The 13734-nt window shown below is 46.2% G+C and overlaps 1 protein-coding gene across 2 annotated transcripts in view; it reads left to right on the top strand.

Moving 5' to 3' along the window:
- slco2b1 (solute carrier organic anion transporter family, member 2B1) overlaps positions 1 to 13734 on the top strand; it is an 87910-nt gene that overhangs the window by 30453 nt on the left and 43723 nt on the right. For both annotated transcript variants that reach the window (XM_041198556.1, XM_041198557.1), the window contains exon 3: positions 13474 to 13586. In XM_041198556.1, the coding sequence (XP_041054490.1) occupies positions 13474 to 13586 (113 nt within the window). The remainder of the gene's footprint in view (positions 1 to 13473; positions 13587 to 13734) is intronic.

Below are 13734 nucleotides of genomic sequence, written 5' to 3'. Positions count from 1 at the left end.
GACCTTGGTCCAGGACATCGGTGCTGCACTGCTGCGCGGGCTGAACTCCATCGCTGACGCCATAGTTGGCCTCCAATAGTGTCAGCGCGAGAGGCATGTGGGGCAGCTCGATCTCACTCCAGCTTCCCCTTCCCCTCAAGGAGTCAGCCGGGGGTCCTCGGGCATCCAGAGAGAGGAGGATCAGCAGGTGCGCACTCCGGGACCATCCATCCAGGTGACTCTGGGAACGTCCGGCCGATCTAAATCCCTTTTTCCTGTGACACCATCATTTCCAGTTCCACTATGGATATCTGGGGAGCACCAGGATGTAGAAGCAGTTAGGAAGGTTAGGATGATGCAGTTGCAGAGCCTGGGCATGGATGTTAATCACTTGTACTTAATGTTCACTGTTGAAAATAAACTCCCAAGGATGTCTCCCTGCCTGTGGTTCCTTGTTCTGATGAGCAGTGTTTGTGTCACTCAGATGTGAAACCTTGGTTCCTGCACAAGATAAAGGCAGGTGTCTCAGTCCAGGGCCTCTTCCCTGTGCAGTCTGTAACCTTCAGACCAAAGGATGGTTCAGCCTCACACTCTCTGGACGCATTACTGATGCCTGCACCTTGACCAGAATGTAGTGGGCAGGCGGCACAGAGTTCCATCATTCTCTCTGTGTGCTCTCAGCACTTTTTGAGGTGGGGCTGGCCCCCATCTCATCAGCATCTGTGTCCAATGCTTAAAGGATCAGATGCTTCCAGAGTTTCATGGATGCGTCTCTATGATGTGACCCCGGATCACAGAGCACAAGCGAGCTGCCCCTCAGCCAGACTGGAGTCAGACATTCACAGAGGCCATGTGAAGATCTATGGAGTGTCCTCACTGCATGTCGTCATCAGCCTCCTGGTGAGCTGCCTTCTTGAACCGCTGCAGTCCATGTGGTGTAGGTACACCCACAGTGCTGTTAGGGAGGGAGTTCCAGGATTCTGACCCAGCGGCAGTGAAGGAACGGCCGATATATTTCCAAGTCAGGATAGTGAGTGTCTTGGAGGGGAACTTCCGGGTGGTGGTGTTCCCATGTGTCTGCTGCCCTTGTCCTTCTAGATGGTACTGGTGGTGGTTTTGGAAGGTGCTGTCAAAGGAATCTTGGTGAATTCCTGCAGTTGCATTTACAATTCATATAAGAGCAGGAAGTTAACATTTTATCAATATATCTTCCCTAACCAGCAGCCTCAATGTCAGATTAATCTGTCATTCATACCCTTGCTATTTGAGGGAACTCGATGTGTTAGCACAGCTGTCATATTTTCCTCACAGTAGTGTGAATAATACATCCCAATATTATTATACAAATCTGAATGCTGGAACCTGAGGGAATTTATCAATTAAAATATATTAACAACAGGGATGCACCAATAAATGCTGGCCTTAACCAGAGAGGCCCCCGCATCCCATGAATGAACAATAATCAAAGGAAACTTCTCGTGGTGAGTTAGGAGTGCATTGCCTGAAAGGGAAATTGGGTCTAGACTTGACAAGGGAAAATTTGCAGAGCTGGCAAGAAAGAGTAGAGGGGAGTGGGACTAAATGAATAGCTCTTTCAAAGAGCTGGCACAGTCCCGATGAGTCTGAGTCTAATGCCCTCTTCCTGTGTAATATTCTATATCACAGGGCTGTGAAAGTGTATTGCAGCAACACTTTACAGAGCAGAGGCAACAGCGAAGAAATAGTGAAATAAACCGGGGAAAAGTGAGAGCTTAGACAATTTCTCATTGAATAACGGGATACTCTCCGCTTGTCTGGATGAGCGCAGCTCCCACAACACTCAAGAAGCTCAACAGCATCCAGGACAAAGCAGCCGGCTTGATTGGCACCCCGTCCACAAACATTCACTCCCCCCACCACCGACAGCAGGGGTACAGTGTTGCCGGAGTACACCCGAGCGCCGGTCCGGCACCCCTGACCAAGGCCCGGGAAGGGAGAGGAGGGGTTTCAAATGCCAGGGGTTAGAGGGGGGCACGGTGCTGGGCCTGGTGTTTTAAATGGAGCTCTCGTCATCACGCTGAGCAGCTGGAGATTAGGACCTGACAGACCGGCTTAAAAAAGATCCGAACTTCCGATTTTTTTTTTTTTAAAGCCAGTCTGTCGGGCCTGTTTCACTCGTTGCTGTGCTGCTGCTGCTGGGGAGATTGGTGGGGGGTGGGGGTGGGGGTGGGGGGCAGTGACTGGGGTGTTGATTAGTGGGGAGGGGGTGTTGGGGGTAGGGAGGGGGTGGGGATTGGAGGGAGTTGGGGTAGAGGAGGGGAATAGGAATCATTATTCGATTCGATGAGCTAAATGTTTACTGTAATTTTCTCAAAAGTATTGACAGAATCTTTTGTCGAAGATGGAATTGCTTCTTTTGTTCTGGAAGAGTGCACAATAAGGACTTGGGGGTGAATTTTCTCCCTGTTGGGTAGGCTGGTTGGGAGCGAGCGGGGGTGGGTGGGTGTGGAGCCGATCGCCGCCTGCGATTGGCTACGAGCCGCCATTTTACGTAGGCCAACCAATTAAGGCCCGCCCAGCGTGATGCGCACCCGGTAGCGCTCCGTGATTACCTGTGCGAGCCGAGGGGGGGGTGGGGGAGGAGGAGGGAGAGTCAGGGCCTGCGCGAAGAAGAACAGAAATCTCCCTGAGGCACGAAGCTGCCTCAAGGAGATTCATTTAAATTTGGCAGGTCAAAATAAAAAAAGGTTTTTCAAAAAAATCATCATTTACACATGTCCCCTCGTGTGATAGCATCACGTGACCTGGGACATGTCTGTTGAATGTTAAATTTTTAAAAATTTTAATGTAATAAACCCTTCACGACATTTCATCCTGCCCGTGGATGAGGTTCCATGAAAAATGTGAAGGCTGCCTGGGCCCCCTTCGCCTGCACACCGCAACCCCCCCCCCGCCACCCAACCTCCACCCCACCACCACCACCCCAGCCCCCCCTTCCCCTCCCCCCCCGCCCCCCCCATGCCCCCGCCTCCCCCACCCCCGTGCCAACCTTAAGGTTGGACAAGCAGCCCGGACAATTACTTTACTTAGTTAATTCATGGCCTTAACAGGCCATTGACAGGTTGGTGGGTGCGCAGCTGACTCCTGTGTGTGTGCCCGCTGAACTAAAGATTGGAATGACACGCGGTGACATTGGGACACACACCCGACATCACCGCACTGCCATTTAACGCGCCGGCGTGCGGGGCCCGCCGAACAGAAGATTCTGCCCTTGAAGTAGAAGACTTGCAGAATCAGCTCGTCCTATTGATCACATCCTAAACTACAGATGAGCAACCCCTGGTGGTTGATTATTTTTTCAGACTACTGGGCTGTTTATTTATATTTGAGCCACTGAATCACCCTTTTGAATGTGCGCAGAGTGACTGAAGTCTCTCATCCTCGGAACCATTCTTGTAAATCTTTTCTGCACCCTTTCTAACACCTTCACATCCTTCCCATTGAAGCTGAACCAAGTGTTTTATGGAGGTTCATAAACTTACCTGCTTTTGTACCCTGTGCCCCTATTTATAAAACCCAGGGTTCAGTACAATTGATTAACCACTTTCTCAACCTGCCCTGCCACCTTCAATGATTTATGCACATGTACACCCAGGTCCCTCTGCTCCTGCATCTCCTTTATTTTATACCACCTCTCCTTGTTCTTCTGACCAAAATGTATCACTTCACACTTACCTACATTAAATTTCATCTGCCACTTGTCAGCCCTTTCCAACAGCCTATCTTCATCCACTTGAAGTCTGTCACTATCCTCCTCACAGTTCATAATACTTCCAAGTCTTGCATCATCTTCAAATTTTGAAATTGTGCCCTGTACACCCAGGTCTAGGTTATAAATATAAATCAAGAAAAAGCAGTGGCTCCTCTATATACCATCCCCCAGTCAGAAGGAAGTAAATTCATGTTTTTAATAGGTTTGAATTAAAAAATTAAACTGTTGCATAGTGTAATTCTAGCTATGCTAAAAACTAATGATTCAAAATACCACATGGTTTGAAGTAAAATGCCTGCTGGCACTAATATTTTTCACTTAAAAAACATTGTTTTCCTATATATTAATTATCTGAGTCCCCAGATGTCAGTAAAACTATGTAATAGTAGATTTAGAAATGACATGGCCAACACATTGAGGTGCTGCTGCACCTCAAAATTTAGCACTACACCCCTGACCGGCACCCAGTGGCAGCAGTATGTACCATATACAAGATGTACTGCAGCAAGTTGCCAAGGCTCCTTAGACAGCACCTCCCAAACCCATGACCTCTACCACCTAGAAGGTCAAGGGCAGCAGACAGATGGGAACACCACCGCCTGGAAGTTCTCCTCCAAGCCACTCACCATCCTGACTTGGAAATATATCACCGTTCCTTCACTGTCGCTGAATCCTCCCTTCCTAACAGCACTGTGGGTGTACCTATTCCCTGCAGACTACAACTATTCAAGAAGGCAGCTCACCACCTCCTTCTCAATCAGTGATAGGCTATAAATGCTGGCCTATCCAGTGTTTCCCACATCCCACAAACAAATAATAAAATATTTTCTAGAGGTCTAAATCAATGGAATGCTAATATGAACATACTAACATACGAAATAGGAACAGGAGAAGGCCATTCGTCCCCTCGAGCCTGCTCCATCTTCCAATAAGATCATGGCTGATCTGTGTGTGTTTTGATTTCCACATTCCCCATTTATCCCCAATAACCTGTGATTCCCTTGCCTCACAAGAATCCATCTTAAAAATATTCAATGACCCCACCTCCACCGCCTTCTGAGGCAGAGAGTTCCAAAGTCACACAACCCTCTGAGAGAAAAAAAATTCTCCTCAACTCTGTCCTAAAAGGGCGACCCCTAATTTTAAAACCGTGCCCCCTAGTTCTGGACTCACCCACAAGAGGAAACATCCTTTCCAAGTCCACCTTGTCAAGGCCGTTCAGGATCTTGTAAACTTCAATCAAATCACCCCTCACTCTTCTAAACTCCAGTGGAAACAAGCCCAGTCTGTCCAACCTGTCCTTATAAGACAACCCACTCATTCCAGGTATCAATCTAGTAAACCTCCTCTGAACCGCCTCCAATGTATTTACATCTTTCCTTAAATAAGGAGACCAAAACTGTACACAATATATATCTTAGCAAATTTTTAAGAACTGATTTATTGCACAGTGTAAATTTTTCCTATATCCTATTGTGCTGTGATTCATCACCAAGACAGTTCAGTCCAAAATTCTGGTTTCTTACTGAGGAGCGATTAGGGAAAAGTGGAAGAGCAAAAGAGAACTGAGTGCCTAGATTCACAAACCATAAGAAACTAGTGGACAGGCACAAAAAGTAATCAAAAAGGCGAATGGGATTTTATTTTATTTATTTGTCCATGGGATGTGAGTGTTGCTATTTGTTGCCCATCCCTAGTTGGCCCTTGAGAAGGTGGTGATGAGCTGCCTTCTTGAACCGCTGCAGTCCATGTGGTGCAGGTACACCCACAGTGCTGTTAGGGAGGGAGTTCCAGGATTTTGACCCAGTAACAGTGAAGGAACGGCGATATATTTTCTATGGTGCTATTAGGAATGGAGTTGGTGTTTAGCACAAGAGGGCTGGCATACAAAAGGGAGGAATTGATTCTGTGGATGTACAGTATCCTAGGCTGACCCCAGCTGGAGCATTGTGTTCAGTTCCAGGTAACACATAACTTTAAGGGAGTGCGGCTTCACCTAGAATTAAATTGGAATTAAATTAAAGGATTAAATTACAAGGACAGGTTGCATAAACCTGGCTCTTATTCCCGTGAGTTTTGAAAGTTGAAGGGTGATTTTAATTGAGACACTTAAGATGATAAAGGGATCGACTAGGGAAGATGCAGATAAACTGTTTCACCTGTGGAAAGTCCGGAACAAGAGGGCATAATCTCTAAAAATTAAACCATTGCCATTTAGGAGTGAAATTAGGAAGCACTATTTCACACAAGTGATAGAAGGACGCCATTCTACCCATCATTTTTGTGCCAGCTCTTTGAAAGAGCTATTTAATTAATCCCACTGCCTCTATTGCCTCTGCCATCTCCTCCCCCCCAAACCCTGCAGCAACCCTACTCTTTACCCATAGCCCTGCAAGTATTTATCCAATTTCCATTCTGAAACTCCCTGCCTCCACCCCCCCCCAAAAAAAAAAGCTGTGGATGCTGGGGAGGGCCAGTTGAAGTTTTGAAGTGTTTGAGAAGGGTTGAGTTTGTCAAGGTAAGGGATAAGGGGCAAAGGCAGGTAAATGGAGTTAAGATGCAGAACTACCGATCCTCTAACTGAATAGCCAAACAAGTTTGAGAGGCTGAATTGCCTTCTTCTGTTCCTATAACAGGAACCTTTCCTCCCACTCCACTTGGAGGATGTTGATTAGATACTAATGTTAAACTACAGACTTGTCAAGTTTTCATTTGGGTTCAAAGTTGTCACTTAATTGAAAGTGTTGTTTGCCTAAGGATAAAAAAAAAATACCCTGTGGCACTGAAGCTCATTGTTAATCTCACTTCTGCATTCTTGACAATTCTGGCTTCAATTCCTGCTGAATGCAGGTCAACAACATGAGATTAAACATATGACTCCAACAAGCAGTGTCTATTAAATGTCTATAAAATGGCTGCTTAGGAACAACTCACTGCTCTTTATTTATTTAAGACACATTATTAGAATATTATACAGAATTTACAGAACATAAACAGTCCATGTCAGTGTTTATGCTCCACACAAGCCTCTCTTTTCATTTAACCCCAGCAGTATGTCCTTCTATTCCTTTCTCCCTCATGTGTTTATTTAGCTCCCCTTAAATGCCTCTATTTTATTCACCTCAACTACTCTGTGTTGTAGCGAGGCCCAGATTCTCACCACCTTTTGAGCAGAGACATAGGATTTATGAGTAGCTATTGTGAAGGGACTTGTTTCCCTCTTACTAATGTTGCTATAGCAATCCTAATCTGTGAGACGGGGCGGAATTAACTTTAAAATACAATTAACCTGCGTTGTACCTGACCTCAGAGCAGTTGGTCGGCTAATGTGATGAGAGATTTAATCTGTATCTAACCCCGTGCTGTACCTGTCCTGGGAGTGTTTGATGGGGACAGTGTAGAGGGAGCTTTACTCGGTATCTAACCCAGTGCTGTACCTGTCCTGGGAGTGTTTGATGGGGACAGTGTAGAGGGAGCTTTACTCTGTATCTAACCCCGTGCTGTACCTGTCCTGGGAGTGTTTGATGGGGACAGTGTACAGGGAGCTTTACTCTGTATCTAACCCCGTGCTGTACCTGTCCTGGGAGTGTTTGATGGGGACAGTGTAGAGGGAGCTTTACTCTGTATCTAACCCCGTGCTGTACCTGTCCTGGGAGTGTTTGATGGGGACAGCGTAGAGGGGGCGTTACTCTGTATCTAACCCCGTGCTGTACCTGTCCTGGGAGTGTTTGATGGGGACAGTGTAGAGGGAGCTTTACTCTGTATCTAACCCCGTGCTGTACCTGTCCTGGGAGTGTTTGATGGGGACAGTGTAGAGGAAGCTTTACTCTGTATCTAACCCCGTGCTGTACCTGTACTGGGAGTGTTTGATGGGGACAGTGTAGAGGGAGCTTTACTCTGTATCTAACCCTGTGCTGTACCTGTCCTGGGAGTGTTTGATGGGGACAGTGTAGAGGTAGCTTTACTCTGTATCTAACCCCGTGCTGTACCTGCCCTGGGTTTGATGGGGACAGTGTAGAGGGAGCTTTACTCTGTATCTAACCCTGTGCTGTACCTGTCCTGGGAGTGTTTGATGGGGACAGTTTGGTGGGAGCTTTACTCTGTAACTAACCTGGTGCTGTACCTGTCCTGGGAGTGTTTGATGGGGACAGAGTAGAGGGAACTTTACTCTGTATCTAACCCCGTGCTGTACCTGTCCTGGGAGTGTTTGATGGGGACAGAGTAGAGGGAACTTTACTCTGTACCTAACCCCGTGCTGTACCTGTCCTGGGAGTGTTTGATGGGGACAGAGTAGAGGGAACTTTACTCTGTATCTAACCCCGTGCTGTACCTGCGCTGGGAGTGTTTGATGGGGACAGTGTAGAGGGAGATTTACCCTGTATCTAACCCTGTGCTGTACCTGTCCTGGGAGTGTTTGATGGGGACAGTGTAGAGGAAGCTTTACTCTGTATCTAACCCCGTGCTATACCTGTCCTGGGAGTGTTTGATGGGGACAGTGTAGAGGGAGATTTACTCTGTATCTAACGCCGTGTTGTACCTGTCCTGGGAGTGTTTGATGGGGACAGTGTAGAGGGAGCTTTACTCTGTATCTAACCCCGTGCTGTACCTGTCCTGGGAGTGTTTGATGGGGACGGTGTAGAGGGACCTTTACTCTGTATCTAACCCCGTGCTGTACCTGTCCTGGGAGTGTTTGATGGGGACAGTGTAGAGGGAGATTTACTCTGTATCTAACCCCGTGCTGTACCTGTCCTGGGAGTGTTTGATGGGGACAGTGTAGAGGGAGCTTTACTCTGTATCTAACCCCGTGCTGTACCTGTCCTGGGAGTGTTTGATGGGGACAGTGTAGAGGGAGATTTACTCTGTATCTAACCCCGTGCTGTACCTGTCCTGGGAGTGTTTGATGGGGACAGTGTAGAGGGAGCTTTACTCTGTATCTAACCCCGTGCTGTACCTGCCCTGGGAGTGTTTGATGGGAACGGTGTAGAGGGATCTTTACTCTGTATCTAACCCCGTGCTGTACCTGTCCTGGGAGTGTTTGATGGGGACGGTGTAGAGGGAGTTTTACTCTGTATCTAACCCCGTGCTGTCCCTGTCCTGGGAGTGTTTGATGGGGACAATGTAGAGGGAGCTTTACTCTGTATCTAACCCTGTGCTGTACCTGTCCTGGGAGTGTTTGATGGGGACAGTGTAGAGGGAGATTTACTCTGTATCTCACCCCGTGCTGTACCTGTCCTGGGAGTGTTTGATGGGGATGGTGTAGAGGGAGCTTTACTCTGTATCTAACCCCGTGGTGTACCTGTCCTGGGAGTGTTTGATGGGGACAGTGTAGAGGGAGATTTACTCTGTATCTAACCCCGTGCTGTACCTGTCCTGGGAGTGTTTGATGGGGACAGTGTAGAGGGAGATTTACTCTGTATCTCACCCCGTGCTGTACCTGTCCTGGGAGTGTTTGATGGGGACGGTGTAGAGGGAACTTTACTCTGTATCTAACCCCGTGCTGTACCTGTCCTGGGGATGTTTGATGGGGACAATGTAGAGGGAGCTTTACTCTGTATCTAACTCCATGCTGTCTGTACCTGTCCTGGGAGTGTTTGATGTGGACAGTGTAGAGGGAGCTTTACTATGTATCTAACCCCATGCTGTCCCTGTCCTGGGATTCTTTGTTGGGGACAATGTAGAGCGAGCATTACTGTGTATCGAACCCCATGGTATACTTGTCCTGGAAGTATCTGATGGGAGCAGTGTCAAGGGATCTCTGTGTCTAACATGCGCTCTCCCTGTCCTAGGAGCGATTGATGGTGCACATTGTACTTTAGTGACTCCATCAGTCTCTAGATGGCTATCTGGAACAGGTAGTGAGGCCACCATTTTTTCTTTAAGAATTTGTTTTGAAACCAGCGTGTCAGCCAATGAATTGGAGAAGGGGACTGAACTTACATTGAGATTCACTGCAAACATTTTACGTTGAAGGGTATTTATTCAGCAAACAGAATCTCTTTAAACAGCAGACAGTCTACAGAATCTAATTAAAGGGGAACAGGTAAGGTAGATAGAGAGAAGCTATTTCTGCTGGTTGAGGAGTCTAGGACTAGGGGACAGAGTCTAAAAAATGAGTCCAATCATTCAGGAGTGAAATTGGGAAACAGAAAGGGTGGTGGAGGTTTGGAACTCTCTTGTAGGAATTGCAATTGGTGCTACATCAATTGTTTATTTGAAATTTAAATTGTTAATGATAAATTTTTGTTAGCCAAAGAAATTAAGAGAGATGGGATGGAGGCAGGTGTATGGAGATGGGTCAAGGATCAGCCAAAAATCAAGGTCAGTTTTGAGATTTTTACTTGGGCTGCAGGCTCAACAGTTTTTTTGGGGGAGAGAGTTCCAGATTTTCACTAACTTGAAGAAGTGCTTCCCCACACCACCTAATCTAATGTTAAGGCTCCATGCCCCTTGTTCTGGACTCCTCCCCTACCCAGAGGAAATAATTTCTCTCTATCTGCCCTCTCAAATCATTTAAGTGTCTCGAATACCCCAATAAGATCACCACCAAGGGAATACAGTGTAAGCTGCCCTCATAATTGATGCCCTAGCATCATTCTGGTGAATCTGTGCTGCGTCCTCACTTAAGGCCAGATATCCTTCCTGAAGTGCAGTGCTTAGAACTAGACACTGCACTGTGACGTGCGTGAGTTGCAAGGGATCAATCCAACATGCCTTCAAGTTAATTAGCACCTAATTTATTCATTCGTACAAAGGGATTATTATTCTTCTGCCAGTACAAACTCTACAAAGCTTAAGAGTTAAGGGCACAGATTTAAAGTAATTGGCAAAAAAAAAGCCAAAGCGATCGGAGCAAAATCTTTTCACACAGCGAGGGGTTTGGGCCTGGAATGCGGTGCCTGAGAGTGCGGTGGTGGCAAGTTCAATCGAGAGGGAATTGGACTGTGCTCTGAAAAGGAAGAATGTGCAGGGTTACGGGGAGAAGGCGGGAGAATGGCACTAGGTGAAATGGTCACTCGGGGAGCTGGTGCAGACAAGATGGGCCGAATGGTCTCCTTCTGCACTGTGACAATCCTGTGATTTTTTTTTTAAATAAAAAAGTTGTTAAAATCAATCTAATAGCTGCGCTGTTTCCCAGTGCAATTTGAATGAATAGTGTTTTTTTTTAATGGAATTGCCAGATTCCAGTTACTTTAATTAAAAACTTGTAGGTCATTTAGGGACCAGTTTTTCTGTATTGACAAATCAAGGTGAAGGTCCAACCCTCAGATGAGCAGTTGGAGAGCTGGATCCACAAGTGACAGTTTCTGAATGGGGATCAGATGATCCTCATCTGAAGTTTTGTTTCAGCAAAACCTTAATGCACATCAAAGCTTAATGGGCGATTTGATTGAGGTTTCTAAGGCTTTGAAAGGAATTGATAGGGCAGATGGAGAGAAACTTGTTGTGGTGGTTGGGGAGAAGCTAGGACAGGGGATGTAACCTTAAAATCAGAGCCAGGCCATTCGAGACAGAAGTCAGGAAACAGTTCTCCACACAAAAAAGGTGGTGGAAGTGTAGCTCAGTTGATAATTTAAATCAGAAATCAATGTTGTGATACGATGACATGTACCGTTAAGGGTGTGGTATCTTAAACTACTGTCAACTGTTACCCAGCTCAATAAGATGTCATGTATCAATCCCAGGATGGAGGGGGATCGTTAAAGTTGTTAACTTGGTGCTGCCGGCTCTGTAATATTTGCCACTCCAGGGCCAGTGATGACTGCGCATATGCCCTGCTGCATGTTGCCCCCTAGAAAGATGGTGGCCACACATATAGCTGCACATGTGTGACATTGGCAGCAACCACACAGCCAATTTCCAAACCAAGATGGATAGATGTTTGTTAAAGTAAGGATATTTAGGGATATGGAACAAAGCGGGGAGATGAATTTGAGATGTAGACCAGCCATGGATTTGTTAAAGAAAGGTCTTGCCTCACAAATTTGACTGAATTCTTTGAGGAAGTGACAAGAAGGGTTGATGAAGCTAATGCAGTGGATGTTGCGTACATGGATTTTAGCAAGGCATTTGACAAGGTCCCACCATGGCAGATTGGTCAGGAAAGTAAAAGCCCATGGGATTCAGGGTAATGTGGCAAACTGGATAAAAGGTTGGCTTTGTAACAGGAAACAAAGGGTAATGGTCGATGGATGTCCTTGCGAATGGAAAGTTGTCTCAAGTGGTGTTCCACAGGGCTCGGTGTTGGGACCCTTGCTGTTTGTGTTATATATTAACGATTTGGACGTGAATGTAGGGGGCATGATTGGGAAATTTGCAGATGACACAAAGATTGGCCGAGTAGTGTATAGTGTAGAGGATAGCCATAATCTCCAAAACGATATAGATGGGTTGGTGGAGTGGGCGGTAAAGTGGCAGATGGATTTTAACATAGAGAAGTGTGAGGTCATACATTTAGGGAGGTCAAACAGTTACAGGGATTACAAAATAAATGGGAATATACTAAGAGGGGTAGATGAAGTGAGAGATCTTGGCGTACAAGTACATAGGTCCCTGAAGGCAGCAGTTCAAGTAGACAAGGTTGTAAAGAAGGCATATGGAATGCTCTCCTTCATTGGCAGAGATATAGAATATAAAAGTAAGGATATAATGTTGGAATTGTATACAACACTGGTGAGGCCACAACTGGAGTATTGTGTGCAGTTCTGGTCACCACATTACAGGAAGGACGTAATAGCTCTGGAGGGACTACAGAGGAGGTTAACAAGAATGTTGCCAGGGTTAGAAAAGTGTAGCTATGAGGAGAGATTGGATAGGTTGGGGTTATTTTCCTTAGATCAAAGAAGGCTGAGAGGTGACTTGATTGAGGTGTACAAAATTATGAGGGGAATAGATAGAGTGGACAGGATAAAATTGTTTCCCTTGATGGAGAATTCTAGAACCAGGGGACATAGATTCAAGATAAGTGGCAGAAGATGTAGGGGGGACATGAGGAAGAACTTTTTTACGCAGAGGGTAGTGGGTGTCTGGAATTTGCTGCCCAAGTTGGTGGTGGAGGCAGAAACTTTAAACTCTTTTAAAAAAGTACCTGGATCTGCACCTTAAGTACTGTAAACTGCAGGGCTATGGGCCGGGTGCAGGAAGGTGGGATTAGAAAGGGCACCTGGGTGTCCTCGGGCTGGCATGGATAAGATGGGCCAAATGGCCTCCTTCTGTGCTGTAACTTTTCTATGGTTCTATGATCTCACTGAATTGTGAAAGAGGTCAAAGAGACTAAATAGTCTCCTCCTCCTGTTCCTGTTCTTTTTATTAATTTAATGGAAATTAGATTTGAACCTTATTACCAGCTGTATGACGGGACTGGATTTGAAATGTCAGGTCTGGCAGCATCGGCGGAGAAGAAAAGAGTTGACGTTTCGAGTCCTCATGACCCTTAGGTCGAAGGGTCATGAGGACTCAAAACGTCATCTCTTTTCTTCTCCGCCGATGCTGCCAGACCTGCTGAGTTTTTCCAGGTAATTCTGTTTTTGTTTTGGATTTCCAGCATCCGCAGTTTTTTTGTTTTTTTGTTTTTCTGGATTTGAAATGTGTTGTGTACACATCATGGTATTAAGTATAATTCAAGGGTCATTGAAATTACTTCTCTTTATAAAGCATCTTTTAACTTGGACAATGCCCCCATTGTGATTACACGCAAACAGTACAAACTCAAATACGTTAACCAACATTGTGTGGCTCTCTCTCAGAACACAGCTACCCAACCTTGAAGATGGGGATGACCGGGCCTCCAACATCAAAGCACAACCATGGTGAAGAAAGACCCAGGAGGTGTACCTTCAACCCGTTTCACAGCATAAAGGTGGGTGCAGGAGTCTGAGGGTATCGTTGCCTTACATTCTTAGCACATGTAATACCTTCTGCTAACTCGAGCTTACTCAAAGCTCTGCTGCCTGTATCCTAATTCTCACCGATTTCCATTCCCACTGACCTACATCGGCTCCCACACT

Source organism: Carcharodon carcharias, chromosome 11 (genome assembly GCF_017639515.1).
Source record: "Carcharodon carcharias isolate sCarCar2 chromosome 11, sCarCar2.pri, whole genome shotgun sequence".
NCBI lineage: Eukaryota > Metazoa > Chordata > Chondrichthyes > Lamniformes > Lamnidae > Carcharodon > Carcharodon carcharias.
Note: the sequence above shows the minus strand (reverse complement) of the source record. Positions and strands in the feature narration are given on the sequence as shown.